Here is a 17,923-nt window from a genome sequence, read left to right on the forward strand (position 1 = left end):
CGATCAATATACTTCACAAAAATATAAAATTAACATGCAACAATTTCATAATGTTTACTTAGTTACAGTTCATAGAAGGAAATCAGTCAACTTAAATAAATTGAACCCCAAACAATCCTACAGGTGAAGAAGCCAGATGTGGAGGTCCTGGCCTGACGTGGTTACATGTGGTCTGTGGTTGAAAGGCTGGTTGGACGTACTGCCAAATTCTTTAAATCGGAGGTGGCTTATGGTAGAGAAATTAACATTAAATTCTCTGGCAACAGCTCTGTTGGACATACCTGCAGTCAGCATGCCAATTGCACGCTCCCTCAACTTGAGACATCTGTGGCATTGTGGTGTGTGACAAAACTGCACATTTTAGTGTGGACTTACACTGCCCCCAGCAGAAGGTGCACCTGTGTAATGATCATGCTATTTAATCAGCTTCTTGATATGCCACACCTGTCAGGTGGATGAATTATCTTAGCAAATGACAAATGCTCACTACCAGGGATGTAAACAAAATTGTGTGCACAATTTGAGAGAAATAAGCTTTTTGTGCATATGGAACATTTCTGGGATCTTTTATTTTAGCTCATGAAACATGTTGCGTTTATATTTTTGATAAACAATACCCCACAATTTTCCCTCATTCTAACATACTTGGCTGCTACACTAGATGCTACATCAGCAAAAATGTTGCAGCTCCAACAGATTTTCAAGGCTCTTCGTCTCCCCCTGCAGCAGCTGGGCGGAATAACATCAAAGATATATCATTACTCACACTCATCTTGGTGATCAAATCAGACTGCCATAACTGTAGATAGACCATTTAATGAATTTACATCAAATATACAGAGAAATTGACAACAAAAAGCATAATTATTCCTGATACTGGTGTACAATTATTGCAGAACAAACTTTAACATGATTTGTTAACAAAGGATTATCGTTTGCTGTGAGATGAAGTCATGGGCTTCATATCAGAACCAGGTTCCTTTTTCTGGAGTAAGCAGCCAGGCACAACCTGCCCAGGTTAAAATGTTAAATAACTGTTTCATTGTTTATGGTTTATTTCTTTTCACAATTCATCCACGAAGGGTGTGTTGGCGAGGTGTCCACTAGCTGCCATCGATTTCTTGCCGTCCACAAACTTTCTCGCAGCCTGGAAAAACAAAATAATACACTTATCACATTGTCCCTTATTCTCCTTCTGTGTCCCCAGCTGATCTGCTATAAATAAACGTAAATGTAGGATGCACACAGAAATCAGTCTTCAAAAATGTTATTCATATACTTATTTTTTTCCCCTTTATTTTTTACTTGGAGAATGGCATTCCGATCACTTTACCCAAACATTATTTTATAGGACAGATGGAGGTATAGTTTGGAAGATAGACATAGAGGGAAAGGAAGGATTTAGGGGCACATACAGACAGAAACCCCCATAGCCAAGGGGGCAATATATTCACCATAAATATTCACAGGCATACACGGAGTGTACAAAACATTAGGAACCCCTGTTCTTTCCATGATCGACTGAGCAGGTGAAAGCAATGATCACTTATTTATGTCACCTGTTAAATCCACTTCAATCAGTGTATATGAAGGAAAGGAGACAGGTTAAAGAAGGATTTTTAAGCCTTGAGACATGGATTGTGTATGCATGCCATTCAGAGGGTGAAAGGGCAAGACAAAATATTTAAGAGCCTTTGAGCAGGATATGGTAGTAGGTGCCAGGCACACCAATTTAAGTGTCCAGAACTGAAACGCTGCTGTGTTTCACACTCAGTTTCCCGTGTGTATCAAGAATGGTCCACCACCCAAAGGACATCCAGCCAATTGACACAACTCTGGGAAGCATTGGAGTCAACATGGGCCAGCATCCCTGTGGAACGCTTTCGACACCTAGTGGAGTCCATGCCCGATGAATTGAAGCTGTTCTGAGGGCAAAGGGGGGTGCAACTCAATATTAGGAAGGTGTTCCTAATGTTTTACACACTTAGTTGAAGTCGGAAGTTTACATACACCGTAGCAAAATACATTTAAACTCACAATTCCTGACATATAATCCTAGGAAAATTCCCTGTTTTAGGTCAGTTAGGATCACCACTTTATTTTAAGAATGTGAAATGTCAGAATAATAGTAGAGAGAATTATTTATTTCAGCTTTTATTTCTTTCATCACATTCCCAGTGGGTCAGAAGTTTACATAGATTCAATTAGTATTTGGTAGTATTGCCTTTAAATTGTTTAACTTTGGTCAAACATTTCAGGTAGCCTTCCACAAGCTTCCCACAATAAGTTGGGTGAATTTTGGCCCATTCCTCCTGACAGAGCTGATGTAACCGAGTCAGGTTTGTAGACCAGCTCGATAGCACACGCTTTTTCAGTTCTGCACACAAATGTTCTATAGGATTGAGGTCAGGGCTTTGTGATGGCCATTCCAATACCTTGACTTGGTTGTCCGTAAGCCATTTTGCCACAACTTTAGAAGTATGCTTGGGGTCATTGTCCATTCTGAAGACCCATTTGCATCAAAGCTTTAACTTCTGACTGATGTCGAGATGTTGCTTCAATATATCCACATAATTTTCCATCCTCATGATGCCATCTATTTTGTGAAGAGCACCAGTCCCTCCTGCAGCAAAGCACCCCCACAAAATAATGCTGCCACCCCCGTGTTTTACGGTTGGGATGGTGTTCTTCGGCTTGCAAGCCTTCCCCTTTTTGCTCCAAACATAACGATGGCCATTATGGCCAAACAGTTCTATTTTTGTTTCATCAGACCAGACAACATTTCTCCAAAAACTATGATCTTTGTCCCCATGTGCAGATGCAAACCGTAGTCTGTCTTTTTTATGGCGGTTTTGGAGCAGTGGCTTCTTCCTTGCTGAGCGGCCTTTCGGGTTATGTCAATATGGGACTTGTTTTACTGTGGATATACATACGATTGTATCCGTTTCCTCCAGCATCTTGACATGGTCCTTTGCTGCTGTTCTGGGATTGATTTGCACTTTTTGCACCAAAGTATGTTAATCTCTAGGAGACAGAACGCGTCTCCTTCCTGAGCGGTATGACAGCTGCGTGGTCCCATGTTGTTTATACTTGCGTACTATTGTTTGTACAGATGAACATGGTACATTCAGAAATTACTCCCAAGGATGAACCAGACTTGGAGGTCTACAATTTATTTTCTGAGGTCTTGGCTGATGTCTTGATTTTCCCATGATGTCAAGCAAAGAGGCACTGAGTTTGAAGGTAGGCCTTGAAATACATCCACAGGTACACCTCCAATTGACTCAAATGATGTCAATTAGCCTATCAGAAGCTTCTAAAGCCATGCCATGACTTTGTCATGCACAAAGTAGATGTCCTAACCGACTTGCCAAAACTATAGTTTGTTAACAAGAAATGTGGAGTTGTTGAAAAACAAGTTAATGACTCCAACTTAAGTGTATGTAAACTTCCGACTTCAACTGTGTGTGTGTGTGTATATATATATATATATATATATACACACACATTTATTATGTCTTAGCCATGAAGGTCAATAATGCAGTAGTAACATAAGAACATGTTAGAACCTGATATATGTTGATAAGTGACTGTCCCTAACAGTGCCAGTCCCTCTGTACAGGTGATCAAAGCTGCCATCACCCAGGTGACAGGGGTTGTGAAGGGAGGCATGTCCGAGGATGATGTCACCAGAGCAAAGTGAGTTCACTAAACAACTTGGCTCATTAAGTGGACATGAAACTTGGTACTGTCTCTGTGGTTTTATTTAACCAAGCCAGTCAATAACAAATTCTTATTTACATTGATGGCCTATAATACCTTCTTGCCCTAGCAGTAGTGAATGTTGAAGTGTACTCACGTTGACGACGTCTGCGTGGCTGACAGAGTCGATGCTCTGGGTAACTGTCTCTGGTGAATGGTAGGCTCCGCTGGACAGAGCCTGGGCCCCCATCTCCTCCAGCAGGCCCTCGGAACTCTCCATGGACATCAGGTACTCTGCTTTCAACTGCTTCCTACCAGGTAAGAGGGGGAAAGGGTCAAAGGTCAAATCAGGGCAAGAAGTTATTTTAGGCCATCAATGTAAATAAGAATTTGTTATTAACTGACTGGCTTGGTTAAAGGTTAAATAAAAATAAAACCACAGAGAGACAACACCAAGTTTCATGTCCACTTAATGAGCCAAGTTGTTTAGTGAACTCACTTTGCTCTGGTGACATCATCCTCGGACACGCCTCCCTTCGCAACCCCTGTCACCTGGGCGATGGCAGCTTTGATCACCTGTACAGAGGGACAGTCACTGTTAGGGACAGTCACTTATCAACATATATCAGGTTCTAACAAGTTCTTATGTTACTACTGCATTATAGTGTGCTCACCTCTCCTGCGGAGTCAGCTTGGGCGATGGAGTAGACTCCAAAGAGTCCAGAGTCAGCATATGTGGCATTGAAGGCTGTGGCCTGAATAGGAGACAGAGAAATAAGCATTAGATTAACTTCTGTACACAAGATAGTCCAAGATCATTGTGCTTTCTAACCTCTAAACCTTTTATTTTTCTCTGTGCGTAATTTAGACAATCATACAATGACAACTCCAGTTATGTAGAATTTCAGCTATGTTGAATATCGATCTCTATTGTAGTGACCACAACCAACAACACAGGAATAACTGTAGCAACAAACAGGGAAATTACTCACATCGAAGGGCTGTGTGGTTGCATTGGCGATGCCCTGGCTCAGTTTGCTGGTGACGTTGGAGCCTCTCTTTACGTGTGGCCCGGCTCCCAGAACCCTTTGCAGCACACTAAAGGCATTGGCCTCTGCTGATCCAGTCACACCGCCCTCGCTGGCGATCAGCGAGTGGACCAGACCGGCCCCGTTCTGCACCCGCAGCTCACCTGCAGGGACACACAGTCACACACGGTTAACCACCATCAGGGTACGAACACACAACCCATCTTGGCTCACACACTGGGGTTGACTGAATCAGTGGCCCAGACTAGAGCTCAGCATTTAGCATTGCTTCTAAGGCTCTCTATGGGTCTTACCTCCGCGGTATACAGCCTTGGCCCCAGCAACTCCAGCCCCACTGCGGACACTGAGAAACTGCTCTCCTACCTGCCTCAGCACTGAGTGATTCACACCTGGGGAGAGACGGCACAGACAGGGGTCATGTCACTGGAAGACACACCAGAGAGCCAGCAGGAGACACACACACACACACACACACACACAGGTGGACTGTCATCACATGCCCTCAGTTCAGTGTTTCACACAGGGGTACCTACTAGGGCCGGGAATTGCCAGGGACCTCACGATATTATCACCATACTTAGGTGCTGAAGCGATATGTTATGTCGTTCTATATGTATTGCGATTCGATACTGTGATTTTATTTCGATTCAATATATATTTTGCTCACCATATGTCTGCTGCCGAGGGATAAGAGAGAGCCATGAGAAAATGACTTTTGATCAGTAAGGGAAATATACTACATGGCTAAAACTATGTGGACACCCCTTCAACTTAGTGGATTCGGCTACTGTGTAAAAGGTGTAAAAATTGAGCACACAGTCATGCAATCGCCATAGACAAACATTGGCAGTAGAATGGCCTGTACTGAAGAGCTCAGTGACTTTCAACGTGGCACCGTCATAGGATGCCACCTTTCCAACAAGTCAGTTTCTCAAATTTCTGCCCTGCTAGAGCTACCCCAGTCAACTGTAAGTGCTGTTATTGTGAAGTGGAAACGTCTCGGAGCAACAACAGCTCAGCCGCGAAGTGGTAGGCCACACAAGTTCACGAAACGGGACTGCCGAGTGCTGTAGCGCGTAAAAATGGTATGTCCTCGGGTTGTAACACTCACTACCGAGTTCCAAACTGCCTCGAAGCAACATCAACACAAGAACTGCTCACCAGGAGCTTCATGAAATGGGTTTCCATGGCCAAGCAGCCTTACACAAGCTTAAGTTCATGCGTTGGCTGGAGTGGTGTAAAGCTCGCTGCCATTGGACTCTGGAGCAATGGAAACGTGTTCTCTGGAGTGATGAATCGCGCTTCACCATCTGGCAGTCCGACAGACGAATCTGGGTTAGGAGGATGCCAGGAGAACACTACCTGCCCCAATGCATAGTACCAACTGTAAAGTTTGATGGAGGAGGAATAATGGTCTGGGGCTGTTTTTCATGGTTCGGGCCCTTTAGTTCCAGTGAAGGGAAATCTTAACGCTACAGCATACAATGACATTCCAAACGATTCTGTGCTTCCAACTTTGTGGAAGGCCCTCTCCTGTTTTTGCATGACAATGCCAACACGCACAAAGCGAGATCCATAAAGAAATTGTTTGTTGAGATCGGTGTGGAAGAACTTGAATGGCCTACACAGAGCCCTGACCTCAACCCCATCGAACACATTTGGGATGACTTGGAACGCCAACTGCAAGCCAGGCCTAATCGCCCAACATCAGTGTCCGACCTCACTAATGCTCGTGGCTTAATGGAAGCAAGTCCCCGCAGCAATGTTTCAACGTCTAGTGGAAAGCCTTCCCAGAAGAGTGGAGGCTGTTATAGCAGCAAAGGGGGACCAACTCCATATTATTAACCATGATTCTGGAATGAGATGTTCGACAGGTAGTGTAAGTGCTGAAAACAAATTGGCTCCCTATTTAAAAAGAAGATGGAGAACAAGTTTTGGGGCAGGTACCGCCAACAAGCGCAAAATCAATATTGCGATATTATCAAAACTATACGATATCGTCAAAAATAATATCTCAATATGTAACTAGCAATTTATTTCCTATCACTTGTACATACCAGAGAGCAGTCATGTCACACACACAAAGTGCGTCATACTGGAGCAGAACAGCTGACCTCTGCTCCACATATCTTTAGACAGCCTTTAACTCTAGGGTTTGGACGGAGGCCAAAGGAAATGTGGTGTACACAGTACGTACACACACAGAAGGAGAGTGTGTTTACGTCAGCCTAATTCAAAGGATATGACCCTTATTGTGACCAAATCAATAGGGTTGTTCCGATTCCCTACCCTTCTTCCTGAAGTGTGCACTTGCTCAATATCCCCTCAAGGATTTAAAAGTAATATATTGGCTAGAGTGTGTTTCCACCATATTCCTTTTCAATCCATAAGGGGCTGCACACTTCAGGGAAAAGGTAGGGCAAGGAATCAGAACAGCCCCGGAGACATGCTGAAGGAGCTGCAACATGTTAAAAGGAGAACCCAGGGTGCCATTGGATCAAAAAGACTAACAGCCAGACACACTCACCTAGTCCTACAAGAGCCATTCTGGCACTGGTGAAATTGTTCTGGACAAAGGACTGCAGCTAAGGGGAATAAGGAAGTAGGAGAGAGTTTAAGAGAGAGCTAAGCTGTGACAAACACAAGGTAGCACTATAGTGAAAAACACAGCTATTAACAGTCTTACCTGTTCACCACTGACTTTGCCAACCATGTAGTCAGGACAGTACAGGGAGTTGGATAGAGCGTTTTTGTAAGCAGCTTCATGCAACTTCTCAATGACACCTTCAGAGAAATAAACCCCATAACAAAAGACTTCAGTCAGTGTGTTGGCAAGGAGACCTAATAACAGGATGCTAGACAAATGACTATAGACAAAAAAAAATACTCGGCAGCATACAAATATATACTAAACCAAAATGCTACTGGTAATTGAATAAAACATATTAATTCAACAAGGAGCAATCGTGCTGGACAAGTAAAGTGAATAGAGGGGAAGTGTTACTGACCTATCTGTGAACACTGGTGGGCCAGGGCCCGGTCTACCTTGACCCTGGAGGTCAGGTCGTCCACCTCCCATGGCCGGAACTCTGGGGTCATGGTCACGTTGATCAGGTACTCAATCACTGTGTCTCTGAGGAGAAGGATGGACGTTGGATGGGCAGACAAACATATGGACACACACGGACAATGCAACAGTCATAACTCTCAACATACATTGGCAAGAAAAAGTATGTGAACCCTCTGGAAATACCTGGATTTCTGCATAAATTGGTCATCAAATTTGCTCTGATCTTCATCTAAGTCACAACAATAGACAAACACAGTCTGCTTAAACACACAAACAATTAGAAGTTCTCATGTCTTTATTGAACACACTGTGTAAACATTCACAGTGCAGGGTGAGAAAAGTATGTGAACCCTTGGATTTAATAACTGGTTGACCCTCCTTTGGCAGCAATAACCTCAAAAACATTTTCTGTACAGTCGTGGCCAAAAGTTGAGAATGAACTGAATCCCCCCCAAAAAATTCCACTGCATTTCAGCCCTGCCACAAAAGGACCACCTGACATGTCAGTGATTATCTCGTTAACACAGGTGTGAGTGTTGACGAGGACAAGGCTGGAGATCACTCTGTCATGCTGATTGAGTTTGAATAACAGACTGGAAGCTTCAAAAAGAGGGTGGTGCTTGGAATCATTGTTCTTCCTCTGTCAACCATGGTTACCTGCAAGGAAACACGTGCCGTCATCATAGCTTTGCACAAAAAGGGCTTCACGGCAAGGATATTGCAGCTAGTCAGATTGCACCTAAATCAACTATTTATCAGATCATCAAGAACTTCAAGGAGAGCGGTTCAATTGTTGTGAAGAAGGCTTCAGGGCACGCAAGAAAGTCCAGCAAGCGCCAGGACCGTCTCCTAAAGTTGATTCAGCTGTGGGATCAGGGCACCACCAGTACAGAGCTTGCTCAGGAATGGCAGCAGGCAGGTGTGAGTGCATCTGCACACACAGTGAGGCAAAGACTTTTGGAGGATGGCCTGGTGTCAAGAAGGGCAGCAAAGATGCCACTTCTCTCCAGGAAAAACATCAGGGACAGACTGATATTCTGCAAAAGGTACAGGGATTGGACTGCTGAGGACTGGGGTAAAGTAATTTTCTCTGATGAATCCCCTTTCCGATTGTTTGGGGCATCCGGAAAAAAGCTTGTCCGGAGAAGACAAGGCGAGCGCTACCATCAGTCCTGTGTCATGCCAACAGTAAAGCATCCTGAGACCATTCATGTGTGGGGTTGCTTTTCAGCCAAGGAAGTGGGCTCACTCACAATTTTTCCTAAGAACACAGCCATGAATAAAGAATGGTACCAACACATCCCCGAGGGCAACTTCTCCCAACCATCCAGGAACAGTTTGGTGACGTACAATGCCTTTTCCAGCATAATGGAGCACCTTGCCATAAGGCAAAAGTGATAACTAAGTGGCTCGGGGAACAAAACATCGATATTTTGGGTCCATGGCCAGGAAACTCCCCAGACCTTAATCCCTCAAGAGGCGGGTGGACAAACAAAAACCCACAAATTCTGACAAAGTCCAAGCATTGATTATGCAAGAATGGGCTGCCATCAGTCAGGATGTGGCTATTCTATTGTTGATTTACTTCTGTGTTTTGGGTCGTTGTACTGTTGCGTCAACCAACTTCTGTTGAGCTTCAATTGGCCAACAGCCTAATCTCCTGCAAAATGTCTTGATAAACTTGGGAATTCATTTTTCCGGCGATTTTAGCAAGCTGTCCAGGCCCTGAGGCAGCAAAGCAGCCTCAAACCATGATGCTCCCTCCACCATACTTTACAGTTGGGATGAGGTTTTGGTGTTGGTGTGCTGTGCCTTTTTTTCTCCAAAGTGTTGTGTTCTCCTTCCAAACAACTCAACTGTAGTTTCATCTGTCCACAGAATATTTTGCCAGTAGCGCTGTGGAACATCCAGGTGCACTTTTGCAAACTTCAGATGTGCAGCAGTGTTTTTTTGGACAGCAGTGGCTTCTTCCGTGGTGTCCTCCCATGAACACCATTTTTGTTTAGTGTTTTATGTGTCGTAGACTCGTCAGAGATTCTGTAAGTCTTTAGCTGACACTCTAGGATCCTTCTTAATTAACCTCATTGAGCATTCTGCGCTGTGCTCTTGCAGTCATCTTTGCAGGACGGCCACTCCAAGGGAGAGTAACAGTGCTGAACTTTTATAGACAATTTGTCTTACCGTGGACTGATGAACATCAAAGCTTTTAGAGATACTTTTGTAACCCTTTCCAGCTTTATGTAAGTCAACCATTTTTCTGAGATCTCTTTTGTTCGAGGCATGGTTCACATCAGGCGATGCTTCTTGTGAATAGCAAACTCAAATTTTGTGAGTGGTTTTTATAGGGCAATGTAGCTCTAACCAACATCTCCAATCTCATCTCATTGATTGGACTCCAGGTTAGCTGATTCCTGACTCCTATTAGCTTTTGGAGAAGTCATTAACCTAGGGGTTCACATACTTTTCCCACCCTACACTGAATGTTTAATTTATGTATTCAATATAGACAAGAAAAATACAATAATTTGTGTGTTATTAGTTTAAGCACACTACGTTTGTCTATTGTTGTGACTTAGATGAAGATCATATCAAATTTGATGACCAATTTATGCAGAAATCCAGGTAATTCCAAAGGGTTCACATACCGTTTCTTGCCACTGTAGATGATGAATCAAGATGATCTCAAGTGGCCCTATGGGAAGCCTCTATGATAAATAGGTAAGAAACACAGGAGCTAATTACACCATGAATCAACCCTGTCCTCGCATACAACGTGTCCGTAATTCAAGTTTCCTCATCCATCAATTCAACACCAAAGTAAACCCACACACTTTGAGGGAGTCTGGCTGCGGTAGTAAGGGTACTTACAAGTGGTCTCTCAAACACTCCACAGAGTAAACCATGGTCTCCCTCGATGACGTTACGCTGCGGACATACAGAAAACAGACATGTTAGCTACATCCTCCAGACTAGACTAGCTATGATGCACATTGCTTTGGAATGAGGTGAAAATAGGAACATTCTTGTGGTGTGTGTGCAGATTGGCATTTACTGGGATGATTCATGTACTGGAGACAGCTCAACAGGGTGGTCACTAGCTGGCACAGCCACAAAGTCATAAAATCTGATTTTAAACCTAAACTTAACCATACTGCTAATCTTAAATTGAGACGGGAAAAAAAACACATTTTTGTTTTCATAACTTTGTTTATGATATAGCCAATTTTGACTTTGCAGCTGGCCCATCTAGCGGAACACTTAGCTTTGCCCCCAGGACAAGATTCATCCCAATAAATGTCAACCTGCATGTGACTCTGTGCTTCTCTCATCTTGTTCATTCTGCTCTATCCTAAAACGTGAGCCCCCTGTTGACTTGAGGGCAACTGTATGTGTGTGCGTCTATAATGTAGTGAAGCTATAGCTTGTGTGAGGTATGAGTGTTGAAGTTGGTGTTAACGTTTCACTGCCTCCTACATTTCCGTTTATTTACGGCAAGTCAGGCGGGGACACAGAAGGAATAAGGGACAAGGAGGGAAGGGGTACACAACACAAGTGTATAATATAATAATAATATTCCATTTAGCAGACACTTTTATCCAAAGTGACTTACAGTCATGCGTACGTACATTTTACTTATGGTTGGCCCCGAGAATCGAACCCACAACCCTGGCGGTACAAGCACCATGCTCTACCAACTGAGCCATACAGAGTAACAGAGGGTATATTGTAGCATACTCTCTGTATGTGGAGATAGGAAACAGTATAATGTATACTCTGCATGACAAAAATGGGGTTAGGGGACAGGGAGGGGACATAGTGCTGTACTCTCCATACTCACTGACCTCAGACTACCCCCCACTGCCTCCACACCACGACAGATCCTGAACGCAGACGCTCCCTTAGTAGTCTGAAAACAACAACAGTGATAGTGTTCATTCATTAACTTAAGGACTTTAAAAAGCAGTGTAGTTGTGATGGAAATTGCCCTTATTGTTGAAGTCATTCACAAGTCAAAGAGATCAATCCATTCATAAAACCACTGGGACTTACCAGGTTCGCTGCCAACCGCAGGACATGACTGACTCCCTGGTTCTCCACAGTCTCATAACGAGTGCCTGCTTTAACAAACACACCCACACTGGACACGGGAGAGTAGTTCTCCAACGACGCAATCACTAGACCGTTGGGCAGCTTGGACACCTAGTAGAGAATACAGGGAGGGAGAGTCATGATGTCACAGCTGGAACACACGTGAGACTGGCAGCATTGTTGTTTTGGAAACTGCAGAGTGAGTAAGAGAGTAAACATTCCATTCTGTTCAACTGAGGTAAAGTTCTTGTGATCAACTACACAATCAAAAGTTCATTTTCCAATATGGAGGGAAAAATATGTCTACACAGTAAGTAAAAGTGTGTGCATGGTAGTACCTAAAACAAGTCTACACATGAACATAATCACAATGCTTAGCCATAGAGTAGAGCACATCCTCATCCCTGACACACCATGCAAGGACACACCAAGAAAAACTCCACACCCCAGTTTGGGCTACAACTAGGGCCCAGAGTTTTTCCTGTGATCCCATGTGAAAACTTCTTGGCCTCTATGACATACCTGTACACTCTGGGGGGGCAGGGCCGCCCCAGCCTTCAGGCCAGCCAAGGGCTCAGTGAGGACATCACTCCTCCTGGCTGCATAGCATCGTATCTGGGGAGGGAAATTATTTAAAAAATCATGTCAACAAACACTCACCAGCACTTCCTCAGCTAGGGAATTACAATATGATACACTATTCAGTTCATGTGGAGGGATCTAGATTTCCTTCTGTCCTCAAAAGACCCCAGTCAAATGACTTCTAATGACCATAATAACAGGTTTTGTTTAGGAGGATGTTTTGTGATACGAGCAGCTTCCTCTAGACCTAAAGATGGGAGATGAATTCTGAGCCTGGTCTAGACTAGAGCAGTGGGTATGCTTGATGATATTTAGTCCACTCTGAGGGTAGACTCACTGGGTGCCAGGCCAACCTGAAATATGTTAAGCCGCCTTCTTATTTGTCCTTCCAAGAAGACACATCATACATTGTCTGTAGCACCTTGGTTAAGATGAGGGTGAGGTGTAGGGAAACTCAATCGGTAGTAAGGCTAAATCCTAAAGACCTGATACGATCCAACCCCCAGTCAAACATCTAATGTCAGAAGAGATTATGGTGTCTGCTTGTACAGACAACCTGACAACAATATGAAAGAGAGAAATAGAAGCTACTCATTTTTTTTGCAGTATGCAGTCATACAGATCATTTTCCACATTAAAGCATTTCATGTTATTTCCACAGAAATGACCAAAACAGGTGTCTTCAACCTTTTCTGGCATGAGAGCTACATAAAAAAAGTGTAGCAAGCTACTCATTTTTCTCTAGCTTTCAAATAGGCCCATTTTTCCTTCTCTTCTCCAGGTTCTTAATGAACTACTTACTCTTGTACACCGTTTTATTTTTCCTGGTTTTAGATGTTTAAGTTTCACTTTCAAAAGTATAATTGTTCATAGAAAAACGAAATTGGATGTTCTGAGTCCATGTCAACGGTTAAATCACATCAGAAAACATTTTTAGGTATGTAAAAATACATTTATTTTTGTTGTGTAATTCCCCTTAAACTGCACATTTGGCCATTTAATTGCGTATCCAGTGAGTGGGGAATGTGCTAGGACAGTGAGATGGCGGAAGCAGAAGTGTCGATTAAAGCGCGTCGAGTACAGTTAGCGTGAAAGATTAGTGGACAACAGTGAAGAATGGAACAAAATGGCCTTAAAGTTGTTGTGGAAAATTAGTCTAATGTATCGTTCCTTGTTGGAGTACGTTTTTTTGGATAAAGATGTTTATTTGGGAAACCCTTTTGAAGTCACGAGGATGGTGAAGGCGGCGTTGGGAAAAGTGGATGCAGTCAACGTAACCAGAAGTGGTATGGTGTTGATATTGTGTGTATCTAAAGAGCAAAAGGAGTGTGCATTGTGGCTCACGAAAATATCGACGCATGAAGTGAACAGCTTTGATTTTCAGAGCAGGGCACCGGTGAAATGTTATTTCTGGCGTCCTATTGGACATTCATAATCATTATCTTAGGCCAAAAATTCCAGGAGTAGTGAATACACGTCGCTTGACACATGGAGAATGGGGAAAATGAACAGTTTCTGTATTATTGTTTAATTAGTATATACCACCCTAAGATACGCCGTAACAGCGTTCGTCCAAAACCCGATGCAATGCAAGAAGTGTAAAAAGGTTGGCCATGTGTCAAGTCTTTGCAGAAGGAAGGAATCTTATTGAAGAGTCTTAATGTAAAATGTTGTAACTGTGGTGGGGATCGTATTTCCGAATTCCCTGAGTGCCCTGTTAGGGTGAAAGAGGTTGAGGTGTCAAAGATCAGGGATGTAGTCGGTGAAGAGCTTTGAAGGGGCAAGAGGCCACAGTTCTGAAGAAGATATGGAGGTGGATATGCCACAACCAGTTGCAAACGTTGAATACACTTATTGTGAAAAAGGTGTATTTTGTAGCATTTATAGCCACAGTTATTAATTGTACTGCACAAGAAGCTGGACATATCTGCAGCCGATAAGTTTTTGGGCCTCCAAGACTTAATGGCAGAAGCACTGCAAGGACTACTGTCACCGGGATATGTCCCACCATCACAGGATCCTTCTGAGCCTGTGTAGGGACCGGCTTAAAACAGAAAAGCTTTAGTTTAATTAACATTTCGTTAGTTTGAATGCAGTTTTTTAAAATGTATTTTTTACTCAATTTTACCTCCTTCCTTTTTAGAGCCTTATCATCATCAACTTGTAGTGTAGGTGGCAGAATGCACATATAATTGATGCGAACGCCATTATACCAGAGAAGAAGCACCAAGTCTGCAGTTAACAATTAATTGATGTTTTGGGGAAACTGTCAACCCACAAAATGGTTATCATATCAACTGGCAACACATAGTGTGATGGATAAACGCGCGCACCACACAGACAAACGCAATATTGCTGGAAATTAATAGGCAGATAGTGTTAGGTTTGGCTTTTTAGGCCAATAGTGGCTAACCAGGAGTTGGATAATGTCAATGTTGCGTTGATTAGATAGTAACATTGTTTGGCGAGCTTCTCGTAGGTGGGCTGCGAGCTAATCGACCTGTTGGAGACCTCTGACCTAAACTAATCTGGAACCTGATATCTGAAAAGCTAATAAACTCAGCAAAAAAAGAAACGTCCCTTTTTCAGGACCCTGTCTTTCAAAGACAATTAGTAAAAATCCAAATAACTTCACAGATCTTCATTGTAAAGGGTTTAAACACGGTTTCCCATGCTTGTTCAATGAACCATAAACAATTAGTGAACATGCGCCTGTAGAACGGTTGTTAAGACACTAACAGCTTACAGACGGTAGGCAATTAAGGTCACAGTTATGAAATCTTAGGACACTAAAGAGGCCTTTCTACTGATTCTGGAAAAACAACAAAGATGTCCAGGGTCCCTGCTCATCTGTGTGAACATGCCTAGGCATGCTGCAAGGAGGCATGAGGACTGCAGATGTGGCCAGGGCAATAAATAGCCATGTCTGTACTGTGAGATGCCTAAGACAGTGCTACAGAGAGACAGGATGGACAGCTGGTCGTCCTCGCAGTGGCAGACCACGTGTAACAACACCTGCACAGGATCGGTACATACAAACATCACACCTGCGGGACAGGTACAGGATGGCAACAACAACTGCCCGAGTTACACCAGGAACGCACAATCCCTCCATCAGTGCTCAGACTGTCCGCAATAGGTTGAGAGAGGCTGGATTGAGGGCTTGTAGGCCTGTTGTAAGGCAGGTCCTCACCAGACATCACTGGCGACCACATCACTTATAGGCACAAACCTACCATCGCTGGACCAGACAGGACTGGCAAAAAGTTGCAGTTTTGTCTCACCGGGGTGATGGTCAGATCCGCATTTTATCGTCGAAGGAATGAGTGTTACTCCGAGGCCTGTACTCTGGAGTGGCATCGACTTGGAGGTGGAGAGTCCGTCATGGTCTGGGGCAGTGTGTCACAGCATCATCAGACTGAGCTTCTTGTTATTGCAGGCAATCTCACCACTGTGCATTACAGGGATGACATCCTCCTCCCTCATGTGATAACCTTCCTGCAGGCTCATCCTGACATGACCCTCCAGCATGACAATGCCACCAGCCATACTGCTCGTTCTGTGCATGATTTCCTGCAAGACAGGAATGTCAGTGTTCTGCCATGGCCAGCAAAGAGCCCGGATCTCAATCCCATTGAGCACGCCTGGGACCTGTTGGATCGGAGGTCGAGGGCGACATCTCACAGCAAGAACTGGCACCAGACATCACTGGCGACCACATCACTTATAGGCACAAACCTACCATCGCTGGTGTCTGGAACTTGTTCAGTTTGTGTCTTGTTGAATCTTGTTGTGTAAATTTGTATTAACATATGTTACGTTTGCAGAAAATAAACAGTTGAAAGTGAGAGGACGTTTCTTTTTTTGCTGAGTTTGTCAGCTAAGTCTATCTGCAGACAGCTGAGCTAGACACCAAACACTTGGCTGCCACTGCGAATTCTGTCTGAGTAGTCTACATTAAAACATCTCAATGCTGATGCTTTGGATGTCAAGCATTAGCAAGTAGCACTGGGAATTCTGCAGCACACTCCAGATATACTATAATACATTGTTCAAAAACAGGATAATATCAAAACATTAAGTTGTCAAGCTTCCTAGAAATCAACAGTATACTAGATAATACGAGAGAAAGCCGGTGGCTTATTGTCAGACCTTCGTAGCTAAAACTGCCAGATACTTAATCCCATCACTACCAATCAACATTGCAATGAGATTACTTGATCGGTGAATTGAGACATTGACTGCTCCATGGCATGTCACCTGGCTTGGATTGTCAGTGCGGGATTGATCTGAAAACCAGCAGAACCGCAATGACCTTCAGTGGGTTGAGCTGGATGGAACCATGGGCTACGTGACAGCTAGCTAGCAATACAGCCTGCCAGCGATTCGCCAATAGAGAACATGCCATTGTAAAATGTAGTACATAGCCTCATTTGTAAGTAAGAATGGCTATTATAGGTTCATGAAACCGACTGGATACATTCTCGGTCAAGATTATAGAAGTAAGCGCGCCTAGCTAACTTTAGCTACGGTAACCGACAGGCTAATTAACCATCCGTTTCCACTAGCCAACCTTGGCAACTTAGCCGGTGGGTTCCAATTGACTCCCCAACGGAAAGAATGCACGAAACCTCATGATACATCGTTATAAAATACACGTTTAATAGGATAGAGTAACGAGACTCACGGATAATTTATTTAGAGTTCGGATCCCTTTCATGACTCCCGTTTCTCTCCTTCAGCAGCAGTAAAATACAGATATGGACGCGATGACGTCCTACCCAGAATGCACCGCTCTTCACAGCCAATCCAAAAATGGTAAAAAGATTCGTTCAGCTATTTAACTTTAAAGGGCCAATCGGTAGTTGAAACAATACTGTTTTGGTAAAAATCTGAGGGATGAGCCTGGAGATGTTACCACTTAAATGCATAGACAGAGCTATGGATGCAAGGACTGACCATCCATGATATCCAAGTTAAAGTTGTAACCATGGTTTGAGGCTATACAATGCAGAGGAGGCTGGTGGCTCATTGTAATGGATGGAATGGAATTAATGGAACGGAGTAAAACATGTGGTTTCCATGTGTTTGATACCGTTCCAGTATTCCATTCCAGCCATTACAATGAGTCCATCATCCTATAGCTCCTTCCACCAGCCTTCACTGATACAGTGTTTGTTTACATTAACCTTGTTTACAACCAATGGAATAACACAAGCTAATATTTTGGGTTCTGATGAGGTATGATTAATGACATTGTTTACGATAGTTGTATCAATGGGTATATACCATTAATTTATAAGTGCAAAATGGATGTAGCAACTGCAGATTGCCCATTTAACAAGATTAACATTGATCAGATTCAGAAATTGTATGGACAGGCTGAGTCGACTGTAATGCATTTTCATATTGTAACTTTTGCCATAAGGGT

The 17,923-nt window shown here is 43.4% G+C and overlaps 1 protein-coding gene across 1 annotated transcript; it reads right to left on the reverse strand.

Annotated features, from left to right (window-relative positions):
* Positions 1 to 800: 800 nt before the first annotated feature.
* On the reverse strand, positions 801 to 17,294 carry LOC112239959 (cytochrome b-c1 complex subunit 2, mitochondrial). Its single transcript, XM_042317082.1, has 14 exons — positions 17,180 to 17,294; positions 12,433 to 12,525; positions 11,872 to 12,021; positions 11,664 to 11,728; positions 10,690 to 10,746; positions 7,760 to 7,884; positions 7,438 to 7,535; positions 7,279 to 7,336; positions 5,045 to 5,140; positions 4,695 to 4,894; positions 4,377 to 4,457; positions 4,202 to 4,278; positions 3,860 to 4,013; positions 801 to 1,147 (listed from the first exon to the last, which is right to left on the reverse strand). Exons 1-14 carry the CDS (start codon positions 17,210 to 17,212, stop codon positions 1,064 to 1,066), a joined length of 1,371 nt encoding a protein of 456 aa, XP_042173016.1. The 5' UTR covers positions 17,213 to 17,294; the 3' UTR covers positions 801 to 1,063.
* Positions 17,295 to 17,923: the final 629 nt, after the last annotated feature.

This window comes from Oncorhynchus tshawytscha, unplaced genomic scaffold (assembly GCF_018296145.1).
Source record: "Oncorhynchus tshawytscha isolate Ot180627B unplaced genomic scaffold, Otsh_v2.0 Un_contig_11560_pilon_pilon, whole genome shotgun sequence".
NCBI classification, from domain to species: Eukaryota; Metazoa; Chordata; class Actinopteri; order Salmoniformes; family Salmonidae; genus Oncorhynchus; species Oncorhynchus tshawytscha.